Raw genomic sequence first — 13,747 nt, 5'->3', positions numbered from 1 at the left:
ATTTTTAATAAACTTTCATATTTAATGTGCAAAAAAAAAGTTACAGCCCTTTCCACTTCGCAGACAAAAAGCTTAAAATGCCATTTTCTAGTGGACGCATGACTTCCTGAGGGTTGGTCTGGTGAAAAGAAGCCAGCTGGAGGGTGATTGGGTGGTTCTACCCACTGCAGTTTGGGTGGATGACAGAGTAGACAGGAGATGTTTGAAATTCTCAAAATTAACGTCATCTATTTTTTTCCAACTTTGTGTTTGGCTCGCACAAGCTGAAGCATATTTTTAGTTCTTAGAAACTTTATTTTCTTATGAGAATTATCTTCTAATCAGGGAACCAAATAGTAAAATTGTGCTGAGTGCTTGCATTGGCAGGAAACAGAATTTTAAGATAAATGTCAGCTCTCTGGACATTGTCTACATGATGCTTTTCTTTCTCTTCTCTGTGGACACACAGGTGTCACTGGTAACTGAATTGGCATCCTCTCTGAAGATCTGGGGCAGTCCCTTGGCCCTGCTTTGTATTCTTTGCAGGCTGCTTGTACACAGCAAGGATGTTTCCTGGAGAGAATTCATGACACTGCACTACTTAGATCCAAGCTGAGCTTTTGAAGAGTACAAACGTGATGTCCTCATGGGACAAAGAGCGGTTCTCAAACACAATAGCTCTCATATGTCCATCTATAGCTTATGGCACAAAATGGAGTGTATATGCATTATTGAAGTGGGAATAACCGATATAGAAATGCCTATGTATGGGCCCAGGGTGCCATCAAAGTACTCGAGTGTCAGTGGGAGAAGTACAACAATAGCTACACAGAGAGCTTCAACTACATTGAATTCCACTGTTGCAAGGATGGGTCTGTTGATAGCATAGGAGACCTGAGGATGGTGGAGCCTGTCAGCAACTAGAAGGTCTATGCACATCCTCGGATTGGTATTCAGTGCTTCCCAAGTGGTGGTCCCTGCCTCCATCAATAGCCCCTGACACTTGCACTTATGTGTCAGTGTTTTCCAAAACTTAGAATTATGAGTCGCATGACTTCTTGATACCATAACCTTGCCTGTGTTGTTTCTCTACCTGGAATACACTTTTGTCTTCATTTATTCCTACACATTTGTCTAATACACTTTTGTCTAATTTATTCCTACACATTTGTCAAGCTTCAGCTCGTAATGCATCTGATCTTTGCTAACCAAGATTTTTCCTGATATTCACTCTAAACCTACCCAGGGTGAATGATCTTCCCTTCCCTAAATAAATTGTATTATCCAGTATGTGTGACATTCTACATATGATGTGTGTAAAGTAATTATTGTGTAATTGGCATGGATGTGTGAGATCTAGGCTATGTTTGCCTATGACTTAGGCTGTGCAAGGAGTTTAAGGCATATTTTATGTGGCTGTGTCTGTGCATGTGATATGTTTGTGTGTATCATGAGGATGTAAATGATTATAGGCTAAGCTGGAGACAAATTGTGACTGATTGTGTTGACAATTTGATATAATCAAAAAGGTCATAATCCAGTTTTAATGATTTTATTAAAGTGAAAAGAGAGGAAGGCCACTCTGTGACATACAGACTCCAGAAAAAGTTCAGTTTTTGCTTATGTAGGAAAAAGACAAAGAAATTAAAAAGGAATTCAATATTTTCTATACCAGGCTGGTTCAAGAGTTACAACAAATTAATTAGTTACAGATTTGTCCCCAACCCCATGACTTGTTTTCATTTATTCTTAGCTGTGCTTCATTTCTCTTCCAATTTTAAAAGAGTGTATTTAATACTCCATCCCAAGACAATGTGATAGCAATGAAGTCTTTCCTTAAAAAACAGAAGATCCATCCATCCAATGAAGATCAGCCAGTGGAGTGCGAACGAGTCTTCCCTGGCCCCCTTTAGTCATTTGACATTTCACACAACAGTGCAGGCAAGAAAGGGTCTTAATCTCTAATCAGAGAAACCAAGGTACACCTGCCTTGGTTACAGCTGCCTAGTACTTGACTCAGGTCCCATCATCACTTTCTTTTTTTCTTTGAGACAGAGTCTCATTCTGCCGCCCAGGCTGGAGTACAGTGGCCAGATCTGGGCTCACTGCAACCTCCGCCTCCAGGGTTCAAGTGGTTCTCCTTCCTCAGCTTCCTGAGTAGCTGGAATTACAGGAGCATGTCACCACATCCGGCTAATTTTTGTATTTTTAGTGGAAACTGGGTTTCACCATGTTGGCCAGGCTGGTCTCGGACTCCCAACCTCAGGTGATCTGCCCACCTCAGCCTCCCAAAGTGCTGGGATTATAGGTGTGAGCCACCATGCTTGGTGGTCATCACTTTTTTTTAAGTTTTAAAATAATATAAAGTCATCACTTTTTTTTAAGTTTCAAAATAATATAGAGTTCCAACAGCTTAGATTTTGAATTACTTACTTTCATGGTGATAACATACTTAGTTCCACTCAGATTCTCGGGTAAAGGCAGAGCTGACTGGGTATAAAACATGTGGCATGGTTCCTGGCTTATGGTAGTTGCTCAGTAAAAATTCTTTCCTTTCTCATATTACTCTTTGGTTTTCTACTTTAATTTTGACTTCGATAAACAAACATAACAAGTGCCCATCAACCATTTCTGTCTCTGACTCTCGAGATGGGGATTTCTTTTATTTTTTATTTTTTTAATTTTTTTGAGAGAGTCTCACTCTGTCACCCAGGCTGGAGTGCAGTGGCACAATTTCACCTCACTGCAACCTCCGCCTGCTGGGTTCAAGTGATTCTGCTGCTTCAGCCTCTCCAGTAGCTGGGATTATAGGTGTGAGCCACCATGCCTGGCTGATTTTTGGTATTTTTAGTAGAGACAGGGTTTTGTCATGTTGCTGAGGCTGATCTCAAACTTCTGAGCTCAGGGAATCCGTCTGCCTTGGCCTCCCAAAGTGCTAGGATTACAGGTGTGAGCCACCATACCTGGCCTAGAGATGGGAATTTCTTTCTTTTCTCTTTTTTTTTTTTTTTTTTTTGAGACAGAGTTTAGCCCTTGTTGCCCAGGCTGGAGTGTAATGGTGCAGTCTCAGCTCACTGCAACCTTTGCCTCCCAGGTTCAAGCGATTCTCCTACCTTAACCTCTCAGTAACTCAAGATTACAGGTGCACACCAGCCCCACCCCCCCACTGATTTTTTTGTATTTTTAGTAGAGATGGAGTTTCGCCATGTTGGCCAGGCTGGTCTCGAACTCCTGACCTCAAGTGATCTGTCCACCTCAGCCTCCCAAAGTCCTGAAGAGAATTGCTCGAACCCAGGAGGCAGAGGTTCCAATGAGCTGGGATCATGCCTGGGTGACAAGAGTGAAACTCTGTTCCAAATAATAATAATAACAATAGTAATAAGACATATCAAGGAATTAACAGAAAATACTTAAAATCAAAGACAATATTTAAAGGATGAACATAATTTTCAAGTGATTTAAAATTTATATTTAAAGGGGAATACCTCCTTAAGAACTGAAATCAAAAGTCACTGCCCAAGGAGCTTCTGTTACAGAAGCTGGCAGACAACTCTAGGAAGTAGACCCATTAAGTGATTTCCAGAAATACTGGTTGGGTTACCTTCCTGGGCTGCATTGGTAGTGGCTAATTTCTGTAAATATAACAATATACTTTTCTCCAGTTTAGTTTAGATTGCTTTTATTTGCTTTTATTGCTTTTATTGCTAATTGGTTTTATATCCAAAAAGCTTTAGGACTTTGGGCTTAGCTCATAGGAGAGTTCATGGATGTATGCTTGGAGTCCATATTTTTTTTCCATATTAAAAGTGGAATATCAATTGTTTGAGAAATATTGGCTCATACATTGGCTCAGGTGGCTTCTCTCTCCCACCTCTCTCTACGTTCATTGAGTCACTACTTGAATTTAAGTCTTCAATAGATAATGCACATTTGTTGGAAAGATCTCTGGATGTGTGGGCACATGACAAACAACTGACTTTCCCTCAGAATCACCTCTCAAGTCATCCAGATCCAGATGCCCAGAATTGTTCCCTTTTTGCTCTCCCCTGTCCCCCAAAGATCTAGAGAGTAAGAGGATGCACAGAACCTGCTCTGAGACTATCTCCCGTCCATCCAGTCTATCAGCACATGATTTCCTGTTACTCAAAGACTGCTTGACAGGAGCGGGGGCTTGAAGATAAGTTCTGGATATAAACTGAACCGTCTGTCATTCCAACAATAAGGTGGCCCAGTGAGAAAATCAACTAAGGTGGTTTGGCTAGGAGCAGCCTTCAGAGGTGTTGATAGAAAAGATTTGCGAGAATCTTACTTTAGTCATAAATCTTAATTTTGACGAGTGTTGATGAACCAGTATTGGTCACATTTGCCAATTTGCAGGGAGTTGGCATGAAAAATACGGTGGAAAATTCAGGCTGTGATGTTAAAGGTAACCTACTGAACACTTGCACAAATTCAGTTGAAGACTTTGTGGTCTTGTCAGTTTGAGCTGAGTTCAGGACTGAATCTTGAGGTCCTGAAAAACAACTTAACCAGCACCTTGTTACCTGTACTTCACAGTCAGATGTTATGTATAGTAGCATTGTGGAAACTATGGCTAGGCTATGTGACGTTTTAATAGTAAGCAGTACAGTGTCACCAAACAGCTAAAGGTTATAATTTAAAAACTGAGTAGAGAAATTTTAGATACTGGCTACCTAATCATTCATAGCTATTTGGCCACTGTTTTCACTAGATATTCTTTCACCTCTCAAGGAAGGTCTCACAATTCACAACATTAAAAGTGATTTTTCTGGCCCGACCAAGTGGCTCATGCCTCTAATCCCAGCATTTTCGGAGGCTAATGTGTTGAGGATTAGCTGGACTCAGGAGTTCAAGACCAACCTCGGCAACATGGTGAAATCCTGTCTCTACAAAAATTAATACAAAAAACTAGCCAGGCATGGTGTTGCACGCCTATAGTCCCAGCCACTCGAGAGGCTGAGGTGGGAGGATTGCTTGAGCCTGGCAGGTTGAGACTGCAGGGAGTAGTGTTTGTGCGACTGCACTCCAGCCTGGGTGACAGCAAGACCCTGTCTAAAAAAAAAAAAAAAAAAGAAAGGAGGAAAGGCTGGGCATGGTGACTCACACCTGTAATCCCAGCACTTTGGGAGGCCGAGGCGAGTGGATCACAAGGTCAGGAGATCGAGACCATGCTGGCTAACACGGTGAAACCCCATCTCTACTAAAAATACAAAAAATTAGCTGGGCGTGGTGGTGGGCACCTGTAGTCTCAGCTACTTGGGAGTCTGAGGCAGGAGAATGGTGTGAACCCGGGAGGCAGAGGTTGCAGTAGCCGAGATCATGCCACTGTACTCCAGCCTGGGCGATAAAGCGACACTCCGTCTCAAAAAAAAAAAAAAAAAAAAAAAAAGACTTTCCTCAGTGAAGTTCCCATGTAACATGGTATAACCCTCCAGGGACTTCCCCAGAAGTTTCTTAGAATTGAGAGCAGATGCTAAGTCTCTGGTTTTCTCCTGACAGCACCAGATAACCCCTTTCTGGGGTCACCTAGGTCTTACAATTATTTTGTGCCCAGGGCTCAGCCTTTGATGTTTACAGTCTTTGCTCGAGGCTACTGTTTGAGTGAACCCAAGTGTTCCAGATGAAACCATACAAGAACAAGTTCACATAATAAGGCTGTTCTCCATCACCCCCTCCACTACCAATCAGCTGGAGCGCTGCAGCTCCCCCTGCTCTTCCTTTCTCCACTGCTGCAGATTTCCAGGGCTCTGAGAAAAGGAGGAGGACACAGACTCTGCTTTTCAGATCCACACGCTGATCCCCACTACAACCAGTGACCTGAACTTGGAGTCTGAGTAGGGTAAGAAGGGCTCTGCTGAGGATGCTCGGGGTACAGCCAGGAGCACTGGAAGGGGGCTGACTGAGCTTTTAGATAGCAAAAAATGGAGAAGGATCCAAATCATGGAAAACAAAGGCCTGAATTCTGTTCAGCCTCAGTCCCACTGATACAGGCTTTCCCTGCTTCTCCCTTCCTTCACCACCAGCCCTCCTAACCACAATGCATTAAAGCCGCTTGCATCCTACTCTTCTATCCTATATAGGCCTTTATTACCAGGACAGGGTTCCACAGATGAGGAACCCTGTGTCTGATGTGGGCATTTGACATGGTTAGAAGTGCTCTCACATGCTTGCATCTCATTAGACTCTCACAGGTCTATAGGGAGCTGTTATTAGACCTATCTGAGGACACCGATACTCAGAGCTGTGAATCAGGCTAGAGGTTCAGTACGGCCAGGAATACTCCTCATGGCAAATGAGGACAGAGAGCTGGTAAAGAGATAGCTTTTTCAAATGACCATACATCCTATGCTGTGACCACAGTAGCTCTGCGGGGGACTGTTTTAGTCTTGGTGCCTGATTGATTACAGCAACAGTTCTAAACTGATGTCCTTTTATGATGGCATTGCCAATAAGCTCTAACAAATGAAGATCATTTGTAATAGCAATAGTTAGGGAAATGGCCTCTGAGAAGGGATGTGGAGAGTGAATAATGATCACATGTTTCACCCAGGCTTTGGGGAAAGTGTTATAAGGAAGTCAAGGTTGGAAAAACATAATTTTTCAGAGAAGTGCAACCTGGGCTGTGGTTTCCAGAACCAAGGCCTTCTGCCTAGGAACCACCTCCCAAGTAGTTACTCATCTTCTACATTCCCTTAAAATGCAACACTCTTTTCCACTTTGCAGACAAAAAGCTTAAAACGTTATTTTTCTATTGGACACATGATCTCCTGAGAGTTTATTTGGTAAAAGAGAGCTAGATAGTGATTGGCTCCTCAAATTGGATAGAAGACAGGGTAGACAGGAGATATTTGAAATTCTCAAAAGATACATTATCTATATTTTCCAAATTTGTGTTTGGCTCTCACACGCTAAAGCATATTTTTAGTTCTTAGAAAACTGTATTTTTTTTTTTTTTTTTTTTTTTGAGACGGAGTTTTGCTCTGTTGCCCAGGCTGGAGTGCAGAGGCACCATCTCACCTCACTGCAACCTCTGCCTCCCGGGGGCAAGCGATTCTCCTGCCTCAGCCTCTCAAGTAGCTGGGACTACAGCCACTACGCCCAGCTACTTTTTGTATTTTTAGTAGAGATGGAGTTTCACCATGTTGGCCAGGGTGTTTCTCGAACTCCTGACCTCAGGTGACCCACCCGCCTCGGCCTCCCAAACTGCTGGGATTACAGGTGTGAGCCACCGCGCCCGGTCCAGAAACTGTATTCTTTAATGAGAATCATCATCTTCTAATAGGGAACCAAATAGCAATATAATATGTGCCCAAGTGCCTGCTTGGCAGTGAAAGGAATTTTAAGGTGGAGCTCAGTTCTCTGAGTATTATTGGGATAATGTTTTTCTTTCTCTTCCCTGTAGACACACAGGTGGCCCTGGTGACTGAGATGACATCCTCTCTAAAGATCTGGGGCACGCTCTTGGCTCTGCTTTACATCCTTTGCAGGCTGTGTGTATATAGTAAAGATGTTTACTGGAGAGAATTCATAAAACTTCATTACTTAAGTCCAAGTAGAGAATTCAAAGAGTACAAATGTGATGTCCTCATGAGAGAAAAAGAAGCTCTGAAAGGCAAAAGGTCTCATATATTCATCTATAGCTTATGGTTCAAAATTCAGCGTACATGCATCAATGAGAAGGGGAGCGACCGATATAGAAATGCATATGTATGGGCCCCAGGTGCCCTTAAAGTACTCGAGTGTCACTGGGAGAAGTACAACAAGAGGTATAGAGAGAGCAGAAGCTTCAGCTACATTGAATTCCATTGTGGCATAGATGGATATGTTGATAACATAGAAGACCTGAAGATGATAGAACCTATCAACAACTAGAAAGTCTATGCACATCCTCAGATATTGGTAGAGTGTTCAGTGCTTCCAAAGTGGTGGGCCCTGCCTCCATCAGTAGCCCCGGCCACTCCCCACTTACATTTATGTGTCAGTGTTTTCCAAGTACTTAGAGTTTATATACATCGTGATTTCTTGATACCAAATCTTTGTGTGGTGTCTGTATCTGTAATATAATTTTGTCCTAATTTGCCTAATTTACACCCACATTTTTTCCAAGATTCAGCTCGTATGGCATCTATCCTTGACTAACCTAAGACTTTTCCTGATATTGACTCTCTTTATACCTACCCAAGCTGAACAAACTTCTTTTTCTTAAATAAAATATATTATTCTAATACATGTGACACTTATATATATTATGTGTGCAGAGTATGTATTGTGTGATTGGTGTGGGTATGGGTGATCTAGGCTATTTTTGCCTATGGCTGTGCAAGGGGTTTAGGGTGCACTTTATGTGTCTGGGTCTAATGTATGTGATATATTTATGTATATCATGGATATAAATGATTGTGTGCTAAACTGGAGACAAGTAGTGATGTAAGCACTCATCATGGTATCAATTTGAAATAATCAAAAGGGTCAAAATCCAGTTTTAAGAGCGGGCTGGGCACTGTGACTCATGCCTCTAATTTCAGCACTTTGGGAGGCCAAGACAGGTGGATCACCTGAGGTCAGGAGTTCGAGACCAGCCTGGCCAACATGGTAAGGCCCTGTCTCTACTAAAAGTACAAAAATTTGCCACGCTTGGTGGCGCATGCCTGTAGTTCTAGCTATGGGAGACTGAGGCAGGAGAATCTCTTGAACCTGGGAGGCAGAGGTTGCAATGAGCCGAGACTGCGCTACTGCACTCCAGCCTGGGCAACAGAGCAAGACTCCATCTCAAAAAAAAGAAAAAAGAATTTACTAAAGTGAAAGGCTGGGAATGGACATTCTGTGGCACACAGACTCCAGAGAAATAGGGTCAGTACTCCAAAGTTAAAAGTTAAGTTCTTTTTTATGTAGGAAAAAGAAAGCAGTGACAAAGAATTGCATTTTCTATACCAAACTGGTTCAAGAGTTAAAACAAATTAATTGGTTACACTTCTGTCCCCCCACCACATGACTTGTTCTATTTATAGTTGTTTTTCAATCCTTTCCAACTCAAAAGAGTGTATTTAACATTCCATCTTAAGACAATGTGAAACCGGGAGACTGAAGTGGTCGGATCGCTTGAGCTCAGGAATTTGAGACCAGCCTGGGCAACATGGTGAAACTCCATCTCTACAAAAGCAAAAATTAGCCAGACATGGTGGCATGTCCCTATAGTCCCAGCTACTGAGAAGGCCGAGGTGGGAGGATGGCTTGAGCCCAGAAGACAGAGCTGCAGTGAGCCGAGATTGTGCCACTGCACTCCAGCCTGGGTGACAAAGCCATACCGTATCTGTTGCGAAAACAAACAAACAAAAACAAAACAACTACAACAAAACAAAAAGACAAGTGAAAACGATGAAGTCTTTGCATGAGAAAGGGAAGAGGGGAGTTAATCCATAATGAACATCAGCAGTTGAGAGGGGATGAGTCTTCCCTGGGCCCCTTCAGTCATTTATAACATTTCACAAATGCAGGTAAGAACGAGGCTTAATCTCTAATCAGAGAAACCAAGATACATTTGCCTTAGTTACAGCTGCCTGGTACATAACTCAAGCACCATAATCACATTCCTTTAAGGTTCCAAATAATTTAGAGTTCCAACAACTTAGAGTTGGAATTGTAGATTTTAACAATGTGACGTGCTTAGTTCCACTCAGATTTCTGGGTATAGGCAGAGCTGACTGGGTATAAAATACGTGGCATGGTTTCTGGCTTATAATAGGTACTCGGTGAAAATTGTTTCCTTTCCCATCTCACCCACTGGTTTTGTACTTTAATTTCGATTTTGATAAACAATCATTGTAAGTACCCGTCAATCATCTGCTGTCCCTGAGCCTAGGGATGGGAATTTCTCATACAAAAATAGAGTAGGCTGTCATCTATATAAAAGCTGTACACACCCAGGATGAAAAAGAACACCTCCTCCATCAACCACACACTGACAGATGTCTCTATTAGACTTAATTCCTTAAGAATGTTTCTAAGAAGGTCAGTGCATGTTAAATGGGCTAAGGCATTAAATTTCCTAAGGATGACACATGAAGTAGAAGACATTAGCACAAATGATTTTATCTGATAATAAACATGTTCGCTTCGCAGAGACATAGGGCTCTGGCCTTGAAACAATCAGGGAAAAGACCAAAGTATCAACATTATTCATGAGGTGACTGCACACTTTCCTGTAACTCTGGTCTCGATGAGTAGTCAGTGTATCTAGATTGGTCATCATGTTCCAAAGGCAGTGCCTCAACTTTGCAATTTTTGAGTGCACCTGAGGAGGAGCAGACACCTGCGGATGACAATCTCTACCAACCAAACTCAGAAGAGACTAGTATTAAATCAGTAGCTCTTCATCAATGATCAATTTACATATGGGGAAAAAATGCCATTTTTTCTTATTTGATAAATGCTCTTCAAAATATACTGTAGGAGAGGAAAAAAATTTTACTTCTACCCTTTTAGGATCTTAGCAGGGGCCCCATAAGAAAAGTCAGATTAACAAGAGAAAAACAAATAAAAATGTGGTAACATGCATATCTCATATACACATGGGAGAAACTCAGAGAGTAACTCAAAGGGATGGCTAGAACTTGGGCTTAAATGCCATCTTCAGCTAAAGCTAAGGAAAATGCATGTGGGGAGCAAGTCATAGGGAGATGACCAGAAAAGTAGAGTAAATGAGGGAAAGGTTTGATTTGAGTCGAGTACCTTCTGCACTGAGAAAGGTCTCTTGTGATTTAGAGTCACCTTTCTCCTTCTGGCACAGAGAAGGAGACATCTGTAAGAATGGAGGTTTCCCTTATGAATGCACATTTTCCTTGCAAAAGGGTAACGTGTACTCTATTTTCAGAGATTTCCTGTGTATCCTGTTTCTCAAAATAAGCAGTTCAAAATAATCTTTGTGCTAGAGAGCATACTTTGTGGTGGCATATTCTGGTCTCCTAAAATAGGTTCTCACAAGTAACTCATGTAAGTAGCTCTTTAAAAGTTGCTTTTACTAAAAGATTAGCAGATAGTGGTTCAAAACAGTACAAGAGGAAAGTGCATTTAAGGTCAATTAATATATTAGCTTTGTATATCAGCCGAATGTGATATACAAAGTGATATACATTTAAAGGCAATTCACATATTGGCTTTGTGTTGTTTCTCCGACTTTCAGAGTATTTTATTTATTTATTTATTTATTTAGAGATGGAGTCTCCCCATGTCACTTAGGCTGGAGTGTAGAAGTGTGATCTTGGCTCACTGCAACCTCCGCCTCCCAGATTCAAGGGATTCTCCTGCCTCAGCCTCCCAAGTAACTGGGATTACAGGTGTCCACCTCCATGCCTGGCTAATTTATGTATTTTTAATAGAGATGGAGTTTCATCATATTGGTTAAGCTGGTCTTGAACTCCTGACCTCAAGTGATCTGCTCTCCTCAGCCTCCCAAAGTGCTGGGATTACAGGCGTGAGCCACCATGCCCAGTCAAGAATTTCGTAAGGTGTTTCAGATCTTGAATTTCAGTGTTGTGGCTGGTGCCAACTGGTCTAAAGACCTCCACCAAGGAACTGGTTCAGCACAAGATGCAGTTTTCTTTTTCCCCCTGTCCCATGACTGCACCCCTCACTTCTTGATGAATCAGAGATCCCTGATGAATCAGCCCTGGTCCAGACCCCTTACAAACCCTACCCCTAAACCTCTGAGGGAGGCAGATTTGAGTTTTCTTCTCATCCCCTTGTTTGCCTGCCCTAGGAATATTACACTATCTCTCTGCCTCTATCGCCATTATTTGGTATGTTGACTTGCTAGGCACCAGGCAATGAATCTATTGGGGTTAAAATTTAGTGGAGAGTGTCAGAGATGATAAATTCCTTTTCAAAAGGTTTTAATTCCTTGTTCTTCTGGGATCTTTGTTTCTCTAGTTTCTATAGTTACCCATGCTGGAAACATCCCTTTCTGCCCTTGCCGCACCCTGACATGCCCTGACAAACTTAGACATGCCTTGTGCTATAAGGGATAGCCTTCCCCTTCCTGCCTAGATACCTGTGTTCAATTTCAAACATTAGGCAATCGGGTCAGTTTAGACTGTGCAGTCCAACTCCAGCCAGTGGAGAAAGGACACAACAGTAGGAACCAATTGCATTAGGGATAAAAACCCTGGCCCTACCTGGCTCAGTGTGCTTTTGCCATCATGACTGGCACAAACTGCATCCTTCTATAGAAATAAATTTGCCTTGCTGAGAAAATTTCCATTTGAGTGCTATTCCTTTTGCAGCACCAAAACTTGTTTTTAACAAGAGCTAGCCTGGAGGCTCCTCATGGGCATTTGTCCCTGGTTCAATGCCTTCTTGCCACTGTGGTGAACCTGGAGATCCACCGAAGTCTCTGGACTCTTTCTTGCCAGCATTGCACTGCCAACCTTCAGCTCAGGCTTGCTTGCAGGGGAGGAACAGTTTCTGGAAATGGAAGACATCTTTACTGTGTGTTCCCAAGCACAAGTGACATCCCCCATTTCCTTCTCCTGATCTACTGGCCTTCTTAGAGGTTTTGCAACCTCTTTGGAGGTCCCATCGACTCTCCTCCACCTATACAAAGGGCCCTGCTCAAGGGCAGCTTTCCCACTTGGAAGGAGCCCATAGGGCACTGTCCCGGGGAACTACTCTTGGGCCTCTTGGTCTCAGTTCTGAAATCTGATTTCTGACTTGTGAGGTCTCATTACTGTTCTTGTTTGTCCCGTTTACCTGTGTGTCCGGGGGTATCCTAAAGGAATCACTAGCTGAAGCTCAGTAGGCCTGACTCAGGGAACCCATCGTCTCTGCCTTGCAGTTACTTTTGGTGAGTGCCGACGGACCAGCCAGCAGCAGCTTGGTGGCCTAGCTCAGGGTGGCCATCTGTTCCCTCTTCATCACGAGTGGCCATTCACTACATTGCTAGCTAGAGGTCTTCCCTCCCCCCATGGAGTGGATCAAAGGCACTCAGACATTGAGTGGAACAACTGGTGTTTGCATCTTTTTTGTATGTTAATTGTAATTTTATCTTGGTTGATGTGAAAAATGCTAATTTTGTCCTCTTAGGCAAGCTGTTAGGCTGCATTTCACAAAATTGGGCATCCATTGCCTAAGAACCCATTAAAAGAAAAAAATACTTTTGTAATACAACCTGGCCCCTTCATCCATCAGAATGTGGGGGAAACGTGACCAAAAATGGGTTCCTTAGTTATTATGTCATCTGGCAGCTAGACCGCTTTTGTAACAAGGAAGAAAAGTGGAAAGAAATCTCTTATAGACAGTGTTTTGTGTTGCTTTGGCAATATAAGCTGACACAGAAAAATGTAAAGTTATGGTACAGGAGACTATTACTAAGCCTGTACTGTTGGAGTCATGGGAAAGGGATGATGGTACTTTGCTAGTTCAGTTAAATGAGCTGTTGGCACTCCCTCCTTCGCCTGGTGAATGAGCTATGGCCAGGCCACTGGCACTGGAGTCATAGTCCCCACCAGGGACCAAGAGACCAGCAAGGATGAGATGCAGGAATGGCTTCCCCTTCTCACATCTGTCGGAGCATCCAATTTGACCAGGGAGCCACATTAACTCCAGCAGAACATTTTTCCCTTCAACAATTTCCTAGAAGAGGCATTGACGTGGACACAGGGCAACCCATGGGGCTCATTTGGATACACTCTCTATTCTCTGTTTCTTATTTGTTAAATTTGAAAAACAGTATTGTTGGCCAGGTGCGGTGGCT

General features: G+C 42.7%; 1 protein-coding gene across 1 annotated transcript; it reads left to right on the top strand.

Moving 5' to 3' along the window:
* The first annotated feature begins 5,423 nt into the window (after positions 1-5,423).
* EDDM3A (epididymal protein 3A) lies at positions 5,424-8,225 on the top strand. Its single transcript, XM_010375916.2, has 2 exons — positions 5,424-5,839; positions 7,403-8,225. Exon 2 carries the CDS (start codon positions 7,429-7,431, stop codon positions 7,870-7,872), a length of 444 nt encoding a protein of 147 aa, XP_010374218.1. The 5' UTR covers positions 5,424-5,839; positions 7,403-7,428; the 3' UTR covers positions 7,873-8,225.
* The last annotated feature ends 5,522 nt before the right edge of the window (positions 8,226-13,747 follow it).

Source organism: Rhinopithecus roxellana, chromosome 5 (assembly GCF_007565055.1).
Source record: "Rhinopithecus roxellana isolate Shanxi Qingling chromosome 5, ASM756505v1, whole genome shotgun sequence".
In the NCBI taxonomy this organism is placed as follows: Eukaryota; Metazoa; Chordata; class Mammalia; order Primates; family Cercopithecidae; genus Rhinopithecus; species Rhinopithecus roxellana.
This window is presented reverse-complemented; position numbering and strand designations above follow the sequence as displayed.

Bases quoted from the DNA above. Each gene is read 5' to 3' on its own strand.
- EDDM3A (XM_010375916.2), top strand. From the start codon at position 7,429: ATGACATCCTCTCTAAAGATCTGGGGCACGCTCTTGGCTCTGCTTTAC.